This window comes from Sinohyriopsis cumingii, chromosome 12, assembly GCF_028554795.1.
Source record: "Sinohyriopsis cumingii isolate HCF-2022 chromosome 12, ASM2855479v2, whole genome shotgun sequence".
Lineage (NCBI taxonomy): Eukaryota > Metazoa > Mollusca > Bivalvia > Unionida > Unionidae > Sinohyriopsis > Sinohyriopsis cumingii.
The window spans coordinates 22,092,932-22,106,670 of NC_142972.1; the positions used below are offsets into that span (position 1 = coordinate 22,092,932).

At 35.1% G+C, this 13,739-nt stretch overlaps 1 protein-coding gene across 1 annotated transcript in view; it reads right to left on the minus strand.

Moving 5' to 3' along the window:
* The window catches only part of LOC149786089 (brefeldin A-inhibited guanine nucleotide-exchange protein 3-like), a 142,521-nt gene that overhangs the window by 16,484 nt on the left and 112,298 nt on the right, over window positions 1-13,739 (minus strand). The window contains exons 33-35 of the mRNA XM_089978114.1: window positions 8,956-9,089; window positions 4,118-4,972; window positions 3,209-3,330 (exon numbers count right to left, since the gene is read on the minus strand). Coding sequence (XP_089834240.1) covers window positions 3,209-3,330; window positions 4,118-4,972; window positions 8,956-9,089 — 1,111 coding nt within the window. The remainder of the gene's footprint in view (window positions 1-3,208; window positions 3,331-4,117; window positions 4,973-8,955; window positions 9,090-13,739) is intronic.

The following is a 13,739-nucleotide window of genomic DNA, read 5'->3' on the forward strand; positions in this document are numbered from 1 at the left end:
GGGTCCATATCTGTTCTAGATGAGACTAAACATAATGACCATGTAAGTCAATGAGACAATGTTCATACCAAATTGCACCAGAACATGTTTAATAGTTCTTGGGCTGCTGTTGACTATAAGCAAAAGCCCAAATGAATATTCAGAAATAACTGCCAAGGCCCATAACTCTATTAGAAAAGGAGCTGAGACAAAACACATCAAATGGACATCTATGGCTTTGAGATAATCTACAAACCAAACCAAACCAGAATATGATCAATGATTCTTGAACTATTATGGAGATGTAATATTGATGGAGAAATAATAATAATTCTGTCAAACTTGGACCGTAAAGAGAAAACAAAATCTTTAAAAGGCATATCCACATGTAATGGGTGATTCATTAACTGAATATGTAGTATCCAATCATCTGCAAAGGTTGCAAAGCAATGCTGTTTACAAGAATTGTGAATGGATGAAAAGAGGGAACAATAACTGATGGAGAGACAGAAACGGTAATGACTATAGGACTCTCGTATCTTGATAAGGATTCTGTAAGTTAATTTTGCACAGAAGAGTCATATTTTAACTACAAATTTGTCAACATTTAAGAAAAACATCATCATCTTGAAATTAATTAAAGTCTGATAAAATAAAATACTGTGAGATGCACTTACACATTGGCTGTACGTCATGGAATGCATATCATATGGCTGTACATCATGGGATGCATATCATATGGCTGTACATCATGGGATGCATATCATATATAGTTGTACATCATGAAATGCATATCATATGGCTGTACATCATGAAATGCATATCATATGGCTGTACATCATGGGATGCATATCATATATAGTTGTACATCATGAAATGCATATCATATGGCTGTACATCATGGGATGCATATCATATGGCTGTACATCATGGCATGCATATCATATATAGTTGTACATCATGAAATGCATATCATATAGCTGTACATCATGAAATGCATATCATATGGCTGTACATCATGGGATGCATATCATATATAGTTGTACATCATGAAATGCATATCACATGGCTGTACATCATGGGATGCATATCATGAAATGCATATCATATGGCTGTACATCATGGGATGCATATCATATGGCTGTACATCATGGGATGCATATCATATATAGTTGTACATCATGAAATGCATATCATATAGCTGTACATCATGAAATGCATATCATATGGCTGTACATCATGGGATGCATATCATATGGCTGTACATCATCACAAAATGGATATCATGTTGCTGTACATCATCATGGGACAGATATCTGTGGCTTTATTCATCAGGGATGCATATCATATGTTGTACATCATGGGATGCATATCATATGGCTACACATCATGATGGAATATAACCCAGGATGACATGGTTTTATTCATTAGTCACTTTTATGACATGCCAATTAAACACTAATATTGGCAACATTAAATGTGGAATTTTTCTACAAAATTTAATGAACTTCATGTCATGTTGCTTTTTGTCAAAGTCGCTCAAATTTTATTGAGCAGTTTTTTAAATGTGGTAATTTAATGGTATTTCTAATTTTTGTAAATGTAGCCATGTTCATATCTTCCAACCCCAAGACAGCAGTGATGGTAGGGGCTTGAGAAAAAAATGTGAGTTCTATGCTCCCCCTGTGGCTCAGTGCAAATAACAACTGATACTGTACACTTGACAATATGTTATCTAGTCATACAAGCTATTAGAAATTGACTGGAAATTCAATTTGAATGAAAGAAAAGAAATACATGCTTTCTTTGAAGAATAAGATACACTTCCAAATAAAACAAGCCAACAGAATGAGCACAGTTGTACATGACCTCACCCACTCTTTTTCAAATGAATTAAATAATTTGATAATTTATATTTTCAAATGATGTTAGCTGTTAATAAAATTGTGAGTTCTGATATTCTATTTTTGTGATAATACTGAGACTGCACACACTCCTTTAGCTCCTGATTATTTTTATACTTATCTTGCCTTCTAATTATCTTTCTGCAGTTCCCATGATTTCATTTTTAAAAGCATTCAACTATGGCTAACAGAAAGTATTTAACATTAAATTTTGGTTGTATCTCAGTGAATTGAAACACATTTAACAATGACTGCATACAACCTACACACTCTCTCTAGTATGTAAATAATGCATTCATTATCAAATATATTAATTAAAACAAGAAAGTCAAGCCCATCATCAAATCAATGCTAAATCAAAGTCAAAAGCTGAATGATCATGCAGTAGAGTGAATTGTTTTAATTTCATACTAATTAATCTGATGCATGAACAAAATCCATCAAGAGTCTTAGGTAAACTGAGAATGGAAAAAACTTTAAGCAAAACCTAAATGCAAATTTCTATGACTGTGACCTTGACCCCAAGTCAATGGGGCAAGGGACTATATCACAGAATGAACTGCCTTAGCTTCATAATGATTCAACCAATGTATGGACAAAATTTTCCAAGGTGTTTAAGAAACACAAGCAAATGAAATAACTTTAACAACAAATTTAACTCAAATTTTCCTATATGGCCCCAAGATCAAAAGGCAAGCAAGAATTCTGACTGAATCTTCTCAACTTCATAATGGCTCATTTTAGATTAAATGAGAATTTATTAAGGGGTTTTTACAAAATATAAGCAAATTTAACCAAGACCTTGACAAAACTATTGCCATGGCGATGATGCAGGCACTGGAAAAGCAGTTGCCATTTCTTGCTTTCCCACTAACATGAGATCAACAATAAATTATACCTTCATCAGACTTCATCCTAGGTGAAGCTAAATTTAATACATGACATCTGTATCATACACATGGACACAGCCTGCATGTTGAGCCTACAATCAAAGCACATTTGGAAAATTTTAACCAAATTCCTGACAAACTATCGACACCACTAGCAATGGAAAAGTGACTGCCATGTATCTTTTTCCGCTAGCATCCGTTTGACAAAAATTTAATATTTGTAATAAAATGCACTAGATTACTGAAAAATAAAAAAGCTACGAGTATTGGAACATATTTTTGAATCTGTTAAAATTCAAAATGGAAATCTAAATTTATGCAGAGGGAAGTTTTTTTTCTTTCTTTGTGTTCAGGATTTTAATTATCGGATGTTTTATTGTTAGCTTTAATAGCATTTTAACATTTGTAGTTCATTAGGTCCTATTTGAATGTTACCTTGCTCTCCTGATCAAAGCGCATCTCCTTCTTGCTTTTGATAGAAGAATTAGGTGGTAAAATGTGTTCCTCTGCCAATGACTCCTGAATCATTGTGTGATTTTCCTCCTCTTCCAAGTTACCTGTAAATCAACAAAGAAAGTTAGGGCAGTTCCATTAAAACATACAAGGTATCCAGGAAAGGCAGTGTTTGAAAAATATATGCCAGGCTACTCTGATTACTTAGAGGGTTTAATTAAAGTGACCTTGATATTTGACCTTTTGATTCCCAAAATGATAGGCTTATTCTTTACCACAAGTGCAAGCTATCCAAGAAACTTTGGTTCAGGTCTGTTATGTAGAATTACTGTTATTGTGCCAAAGAAGTTTCTTCTTTCAGTCACAGTGATCTTGGGCTTTGACCAGTTGTCCCCAAATTTAACATGCTTTCCCTTATCCCAGGTGCAAGCCATCCACAAAGTTTGGTCCCGGTCTGTTCTGTAGATCTAATGTTATTGTGCAGGAATCAGTTTTCTTCTTTCAGTGACCATGACCTTTGGACCCTCAAATTGATAAGCTTCTTCCTTACCCTTGGTACAAGCCATCTACAAAGTTTTGTAACTGTGGATGGTGCAGAGCTCTTGTCATAACAAATGGACAGACAGCTGGGAAATGTAAGGATGAAATGACATCATAACATAATTTTCTGTTTTATGGCATTCATATATAAATTGCTGTAATGGCCTGAAAATCTAATCAGGTCATCCTTGTATTGAGTAGTACTTGCACAACACTGCTAACAAGTCTCTTGGGATGGTCAAACAGATGGACAAATGGCAGAGGCTTAATAATTCATCTCATTATATATCCATACTTTATAAAATTAATTACACATAAACCTGTAAAAATAACCCTTATTTGATTACCTACCATTGACTGACACTGTTTCTGTGGATATACTACTGGCTTTTATGTGTGCATCTCCATCTGTGTCTGCTGATGCAGCTTGAGCAATCTTCTTTTTCTTGGTGCTGATGGGAAGGTCATCAGCTTGAGCAATTAGAAAAAAAAGTTGCTGTTCTGCCATGCGATCAACACAACTTGTCCCCTCTGTATCAAGGAGGATATTAATATATGTATCACACAACTCATCACATACAGCTTGCAGCAGTGGCAGGAAGAGATCTGGAGATTCCCATATCTTTGCATGGAGATTTCCCTTTTGTGGGGAAACTCCATTTTCAGTGGAATTTAATTTTTTTCCTGAACTTGCTGAACAAGGATTCTTGTGTTTTTGTAAACCTGACTTATCTTTTGATGACACTGATCTCTGGTCTTCCAACTTTATTTCCATATTGGGCTTTTCATCACACTTAAGACTTACTTTACTTTTCTCATCTGTTTGGCAAGTACTGGAAGAACCATTATTAATTTCACTTTCATTAGAGTTACCAACTGAAGTTATTGCAGTATTGCTATCTCCTTCAATCACCTCTCTTGTGTTGTGTAAGGATAATGCTGTGTTCTGTTTGCCAAGGAATGCTAGGACAGAATCTCTGCTGAGGTCAGGCATACTGGAACAAATCTTTATCAATGTGTGGATATAGAAAACCATACTAGCACCAGCCTGCTTGTATAAGTTGACAGCAACTCCAGTCCTTGCAACTTTCTGGATCAGAAACTTCAGACCTGGTCGAGAGTCAAACTCACAGGCAATATCATAAGATGATCGCAGACAGTCAAGCAGCTGCTTAGCATGGCTGGTTGTCATACAAGACAGCATGCCTGCAATAAATGTAAAATTTTGTTCACATGTGGGTAAAGCAGAGAACAATTTGAGTACAAGATATACTTAACAACTAAAGCATTAAACAATTGAACATTGAATTTCAAAAAATGAGGTGGTGTCTTGAACACAACACAATAGGAAATAGACTAATTCTCTTTCATTCATGAAGATAAAAAAATACCACTCTACTTTTATAAGCAAAGTGTCCAACTGGTTGTTCTTGTTATACATTTGCACATGCATTATAAAAAAATCTTTTAATGTACAAAGACTGTTGGATCACTGTTTTCATGACTATTTTATGTTATCTATTTCACCATCTGCTTACAAAGATGAATACACAAATCAGTGAATTTTTGTCCCCCACCTGTTGCGACAAAGTCAACAAAAGTACACAATGATGAAATCTGGTTGTGACCCTTAAACAGTAGAGTTACTTGGACAGTAAAAGCTGTGGAAAAGGGGAAACAGATTGATCAGTGACCTTGACCTTGAAGATAAAACTTTGAATGTGATATATGAGATGCCAAATGAAGAACATATATACCATGGTTGATCCCTTAACCTTAAACAGCACTAAAGATATTAAGCAGAAACAAATAGCAACAAATTATATATGTGACTTTGACTTTGAAGATAGGACCCTAAATGTGGAATGTTTGATTTTGAAGATAGGACTCTAAATGTGGAATGTTTAACTTTGAAGATGGGACCCTAAATGTGGAATGTTTGACTTTGAAGATAGGACTCTAAATGTGGAAAGTAACACATCTTTTGGTGACAATACAGAAATATACAAAGTTTTACTCATTTTAAACAGTTTATAAATCAAAGAGCTGAAGGGAAAATGTTACTGAAACCTAAAACAATGGTCTTATACCTTAACCTTGAAGAGAGAACCCAAATATGGTACATGATGAACTTTGTACCTTCACATCAAATGGCTCAAATGTTACTGAATGAAAAGTAAAGCATAAAGGAAAACTTCTTATATAACAAAATATTGACCAATAATCTTGACCTTGAAGATAGGACACCCAATGTGGCATGCAACACATCTACTAATGAACACCAAATGTCATTTCTTATTCTGAAATGACTCAAGCTGTGGATTGGAGAGGAAAATGTGACGGAAAACTTTAAATACTGACCCATGACCTATACCTTGAAGATTGCTACACAATATTCTTTCTAATAATAATGTATAAGTACATCAAATTTCACCACAAAAGATGAGAGGGCTGAAAAGCTATCATGGAGAAAGGAAAGGGATACACAATACACCTTTTACTGATGATATAAAAATTTCATCCCATGATCTCTAACACCTCTTAAGTTACAGAATGGAATGGTTAAGTATTATGGGAAACTTTGAATATCATGCTGTAACCCTGACCTTGGACAAATTATACCCAATATGGTAACATGACACCTTCTAAAATTATGCATGAGTCTACCAAGTTTCATTCATTAAATTACAACAGCTCAAACATTACAGAGTAAAATGGAAAGTGTGATTGAAAACTTAAATATTGAGTCATGACCCTGACCTTGAAGACTGGACCTCCAAAGTGGTTCACCAAACACAATTTAATGATGATTCCTAAAACTCCAATGGTTTGAAAGTTGGAGTGGAAAGGTAAGTGTGAGTGAAAACATACAATACTGAGCAGTGACCATGATCTTGTACATATGGCTTCAATGTGGTATGTGACACATCTTCTAATGATGTACAAGTATATCAAGTTTAATACCTTCCATACCTTCATTTTAAACTGTTTATGGAGAAGAAATGAAGTGTAGCAGATGGATGACAGCATAGATATGTCTCTCTCTTGAGAATCTGGGCATAGTGGGGTCCATATACATAGACCACCTCATAAGTGAGGGTGCAAGTTACATTTTACCTCTGTAAATTTAAGAAAGGGATGGACACTGACAGTGTGTGTGTGTGTGTATGTGTGTGTTTGTGAGAGAGAGACATGTGGTGGTGGTAGTGGTAGTGGGGAATAAATGTCTGAATACTCATTTTATAATCATGCTGGAATCATTGGTCAATAAGTAGGTTGGTTTTTCTGTATAAAATACTTTTATTTTCAAGATAACCTTTTTAAAAAGAGGTTTCTATACACATCATGTGTACCAGTGAAAACGGTTTTGTTACACTATTTTCTGCATGTTAATGTGGATACATTCTTGTATTATTGCTGATTCAGAACAGAACTAGATACTTGGTTTGAAAAAAAAATGATAGACATTTCTTTAGAGTATAGTGTCAAAGCTTTATATTTATTGTTCCATCAGTAAAATACTAACGCTGTGATTTCATAGCAAGTAATCATTAAATTTTTGCTCATCTTTGAGCAAATCTCTGAAATATATTGATCTGGGAATTTTAATTTCACTCTAAACTTTGGACCTTGCTTCTTCTTATGCACTAAGTATATCTTTTGCTTGGTACCCTTGCTGTGTGAATAATTAGGATAAACAACTGGTTGGTATGACACTTTAATGATGTTAATTACCATATATGCTCACATATAAGCCAAATGATTTAGGGGGTGCTCAGCAGTTATTATGTACTTTTGAGACAGTGACGTATGTAAGGTGAAGTTGTTTGCATTTAAGCCATATACAGTGAAGAGTATGTTAGCATACCTCTATGCTCCTTTGATGTAATGTGGCTGACATTTCTTTGGATATTGTATTTATAGAAATTGTACATGATCTAAGCAAACTGCTAACTAAAATGACTGCTCCCTTGTGCTAAAAAAATCAGCCTGAATTAGTCTAAAGTACACTATCCATAGCAGCTATTAAAGACTTTGTATGATGTCTAGTTGGTGCTAAATAAAAATGGTACTGATCTGAAATCCAATATGGCCATCATGGCAGCCAACTTAAAAATCATGTAACTGCTATTCCTCCTGAATATATCAACATGGGGTTTTCACTAAAACACTTCTGATGATATATATCTGGTCCTAAATAAAAATGGTGCCTATCTGACATCTAATGTGGCCTCTGTGGCAGCCATCTTAACAATCTTTGTTATCTCATCTCACTTGAACAGAAAGTCATACTGACAAGGGGTTTTCAACATAAGACATCTTAGCTAATCTTAAATAAAAATAGTGCTGATTTGAAATCCAATATGGCCACTTCAGGAGCCATCTTGAAAACCTTGTTACTGCTACTCCTCTTGAATAGAATGTTAGATTTTGAAAATATTATCTCCACTCCTCTCCAAATGGTGGCTATATCAATGAGGGGTTTTTACCAATAGACTTCTTATGATGCCTAGCTGGTCCTCTATGAAAATAGTGCCAGCTTTATATTTGATGTGGCAGTCCTATATGAATGAAATGATGACTGACTAGAAAATCTTTCTGTTACTACTCTCTGCATGTATGATGATTATGCCATGAGTTTTTTACCAAAAGACTTCAAATGGTGTCTACTTTGTCCTAAATGAAAAATGGTGCCAAGGTGACATCCAACATGCATACCACAGCAGTTAATCTGAAAATGTTATTATCGCTGAATACTAGAAGTTGCAAATTTCCTGATACTGAGTCAAAAATTCTTGACACAACCTACTGCTTTCAATGATAAATGATATATCACGGTTTCATTCACTAAACTGTATAATGATTTTATCTACATTTAGCAAATGCAGGCTTATTTTTGGCGTATTTTCTAAAAGGAAAAATGGGATCCACACCTGCCCCTGTGTCATAAGCAGATTTGTGAATCATCCAGGTGCTCTAAAATGAGGGAGCAGCATTGTCAGAGTGTTATGAATTTCTGTGTGACATGTATACAACTGACCAACTTTTTCTGGCTAAATTTTTTTCAACATAATAAAAATGTTAACAAGACTGTCAGAAAAAAACAATACCTAAGTCTTGAATACCTGTATATGTGTGGAAAGAAAATGTCCATAACAACTCTCAGTTACAAACTGATTGTGGTTTACCTGAGAGACTCGATTTCTTAATCTGGTTTCCTGTGCCACTTTCATTAATCACATCCTCAAGGAGAATACAGCCTACAGTCTGGAGCAATAACTGATGGGATAGCAAACCAACTACTATGCTCCTAAAGGGAACTCTGTACAAAAAAAAGGAGAAAAAGTGAAACACAAATATGACCGCATAAGGTTAAGGAACCATATATAGTCCCATATAATCCTGATTCAGCTTCAAACTGCACAGACCCAGATCTACTATCATATAATGTGCTGATAGATCTGGGTTTGTGCAGTTTGTTATAACTAATCAGTATAACAAACAACACAGGAACTAATCTGTCTGTGAATTAGCCAGTGGTAAATAAGGGTCTATGCTGTTTGCAGCTGGATCCAAATTATACATCAGTATATATGGCATGCATGTGTGTATGTGTAACATGTCTGCTGGAGTATGATTTGTGCAGGAGTTTCACTGGTTCTTTGACAAATGTGAACATGGTATCTTTTACAATTTTAAAAAGCAAAGAGTCTGGTGAAAAAGTTGTGCAATATCGACTATATAAAGGAAAAAAGAAATTAACTTTTAGCTCTGTATTTGTACACTACTGTAATTAGTTCAATAAAAAATAGTTAGCTGTAACAATGGACAATTTAAGATTAACAGCATAAATAAATCTGAAATAAATGATATTATGTTATTTTTTTCCAATACTAAAGTGGCATTATAATAGTGTAACTTCATCTCCTGCTTGTCTAAGTAAAATGGCTGTTAGGTGTTCTTCAGCTGTATTAATGGGCTTTTCATTTTGGATGGCTATGTCCTAGTATGTCCTAGTATGTCATTCCATCAATTCATTTTATGTGGGTGTCTAAGTGCTGCAAACTCTAAAATGACCCTCAGATAGATATTTTCTACAGTATGAAAATCTGAAACATTATACAGGCATAGCAATTGATTGTTTCATTTATATATCATTATACAAAGACCTATGAGGTTCAAACTGCATATATTCTGCTGGGTACTTTCAGTCCAACAGCAGCAGAATCTTCCCTTATTTATTAGTGACTATAGAAGTAAACCATGGATCAAATTTTATTTTTGGGGTACTAATTTTAATGAGTTTCATGGTTGCACAAACCATAAATTTAAAGACAAACTATGGATTTAAAGGCAAGCTAATAATGATCCATCAATAAAAACAATAGGACTACATTACCCAATACCATAACTGCATCATGCAACAAACATGATTTTTAAAAAAAAGAACGCCCAAACCCACTGACATAGTTGAATTGAAATTCAAAATCTCCAGTCATTTTAGGGGAAAAAAAGGGTAAACATATACACCACCACTTCAGTTTATGCTCATAACAAGTAGCATGCATAAACAGTAAACATTCCCATTTAGAGCTCATGTAAAATGATACTTGGGGCAGTTTATATTGCAAATTGTCGTAGAGGCAATTAAAATGTAAGTAGGTCAGGTATAAACAGCCGCCATTCTACATGCATATTACTTAATTGGCTGACAATAGCTAGGGTGAAGTGTTAGTCCATTGAAGACTGCTGTGGGGGGAACCCATTATGCTAATTTGCATAGGTAAAATTCAGACAGTGTTATAACCCAATTTATTTAAGTTACAGGTATATGAAAGGGATGCCTGATGTGTGTTGAGGAACAAACATTATTGCACATGATGGTCTTGAATGAGAATTCTGTAATGTCTGTATTAATGATTATTAGCAAGTTTGTGAACAGCAACAACATTTCTTTGAAGTCAGATTTGACTCCATATATATAACGCAAAGCATGATTATTTCAATTGTCTGAACAGTGTTCAAGTGTGATTCATTTCTGAGGATGATTCTGGAAACAATAAGCTATGAGCAAAGCAAGCAAAGCCGAACAAAAATAAATTCCAGAACTCCTGGCTGATGGAGTTTTACTTTGTAAAGCACATCAGCAAGGGTGAGCATTTCATTCTTCACACAGACTGCAAATAAAATATCAACATTCTGGAATCGACATTGCCCACTGTTGTTGTTGTAGGGTTTAATGCTATTTTTCAGCACATGATAGGCTATGCATGGCGGCCAGTATAAATGGTGGAGGAAGAATCCAGGAAAATCCCGGGAAGAACCACCGACCCACGAGAAGCCACTGGCAAGCTTTCTCACATACCCACATTGGCCGAATCCTAGACTCAAACCCAGGCGGACAAAGGTGAGATGGCAGTGATCCGTAATGGAGAGTGCTTTAGACCACTCGGCCACTCAGGGCCCCACAATGTCCAGTGAATTATGAGCACAATCTGTAAGTAACATATTCATCAAACTGAACATTCAGTGTAGTTCACTTTATTAATAGGGTTATCTTAATCTTGTTAAAATACCAACTATTAACTAACATATGCTTTTCAGGATAATTTTAGACATGAAATAGATTGACTGCATGACATCAATAAGCATGCAATTGTGTTTGCTCAGTTGATTTGTGTTGATAAAGTGCTAACACTCATACTGGATAGAGGCATTTATTTTTATTGTGATGTAAATTTATTACCTGCAAAGACCCCATTAAACTTTAAAATATTACATCCCCTCCCCCAGCCTCTTTCTCCAATTAAATGGCCAGTTCCGAATGTGAGGAACATTTAATTTTTTATGGAGACAGACATATCTTGTGGTCAAACTGTATCAGATAAAGCTCTGACAATGCTAACAGTATGGTTATTTTTGTCTTTCTAAGTCTATTAAATTCTTCAATGAAAACAGACAAGTTTTTATCTAATATTCAGATTTGATTTTCCAGTTATTTTCAGTAGGCTTATATGAAAAGATAGCTTATTCACAATTGGACATCTTTCCTTTTTTGTCACATGCACTGATTCCCTTGTGACTGCAAAACACACTTTTCGAGTCTCCAAAACCTTCCAACATTGTCTGGGAATATGGCAGATATGCCTAATACTAGAAATTTAAGTATTATCAAATTTGCTTATAAAACCACAGAAATTATACCCAAAAAAGGAAATACATCCACAGTAAATACAAAGCTTTTATTAAAATGCATGTCCTAGACTTCAACCAACACCACCACCTTTCGAGTGCTTAGGTGTAGAGAAAGAGATACCATTACATAATATAGGAAACCACAGTAATCAAATGAGTTGGGCAACTGTAGAGAGAAGGTTTGACCATCCCTATAAATAACTTGCAGTAAATACATATCTATTTGACTTTATACCTCTATAGTGGTAAGATATAGTCTCATTAATGATGATCTTAACTCATGTTTTGTATCAACACAGATGCCCACCAGCTTCTAAATAGATGCCTCATTTACTGACATCTGTTTAGAAAGTGGTGTTTAATTATTTCCTTAAAGGCTTCAAACTAAATTGCAGCCTGAAGAATTGCAGAAGGAACATCTAGATAAGTTCTGAGATAGCAAGAACTGTCTTTGCAGTTTTGCTTCTATAAAGTTTGACCAAAGCATCTTATATCAATAACAGTGATCAGTGAAGCATTTTACCATACACTTGTATAGTGGCTCTTTTACATAGCCACATACCAGTCCAGTTGAACATATATTATGGTAAGTAATATTTTATGGGGAGTCAATTCTGATTTGATTAAAATTGGGAGCTCTGATATAATAGATCTAATATCCTCCAATACAAGGTTGTGTTTTGCTGAACTTTTGATTCACCAATCAAATTACAGCTTGCACAATTATGAATGGGAAAAACTTGCATTTGGAACATAATTTCTAACAACAACTCTCCCTAACATGAAACACAATGCTTGTTCTGATAGGTTACTAAACATAACTGTACTTGGAATTCCTAAAGTTGGCAGATCATGAACCTTTATTGGTGCCTGTCAGATCTACAATTTTAGATGCAGTAAATTTAACTTTTATAAATCCCAATTTATTTTGAAATTCATTCATAGTCAAGTTAAAATATTCTGAAAGTGTAAAGAGGGGGTATGCAATAAATACAAAAACTGCATTTGTGTTTTGTTCTGAGTTGGGGGAAACACCTTATTTGATATGGCTAATGAGTACATCTTGGAGTCTAAAGCACTCACCATTATGGATCACTGATATCTCACCTCTGTCTGCGTGGGTTTGAGTCTTGGATTTGACCAATGCCGGTATGTGAGAAAGCTTGCCAGTAGCTTCTCGTGGGTTGGTGTTTCTTTCTGGGGTTTTCCCAGGTTCTTCCTCCACCATTTATACTGGCCACCATGTGTAGCCTATCTTGTGCTGAAAAATGGCATTAAACCCTACAACAACAAGTACATCTTGGCTTGGTGGTCTTGATGTATCATTACACAATATCAAACTCATTCTTTCCATTGACTCAAAACACTTATGTTCTTTTGGATGGAGTTTGTTTTTATCATATAAACTTGCTGTTTCTGCTTTGCTTAAATGTCAATTGTGATCATTATAACAATTACTGACAGACTATGTGACAAGAACTTAAGTGCTTTATGGCTATTTCATAGTTTGCAGCAGAATACAATCTGTTTTTTGCAGTTGTGAGTCATTTTACACACCTGAGTAAGGAAAAACATGCTCCCAATGAGCAACAATTGCTTAGAAATTCAATTGCAAGGAGCAATATGGTGAGGAAAATCTTCAGGGAAGTTTGTACCAAACCAATCTCTATTGAGTGCAAAAATGAGCTCTAAGGAACTGGCCACTGATTGGGGGGGGGGGAGGAAGAGAATGTGGACCTGGTGTTTTCTAACTTAAAATATTCTTGGCCCTCCAACA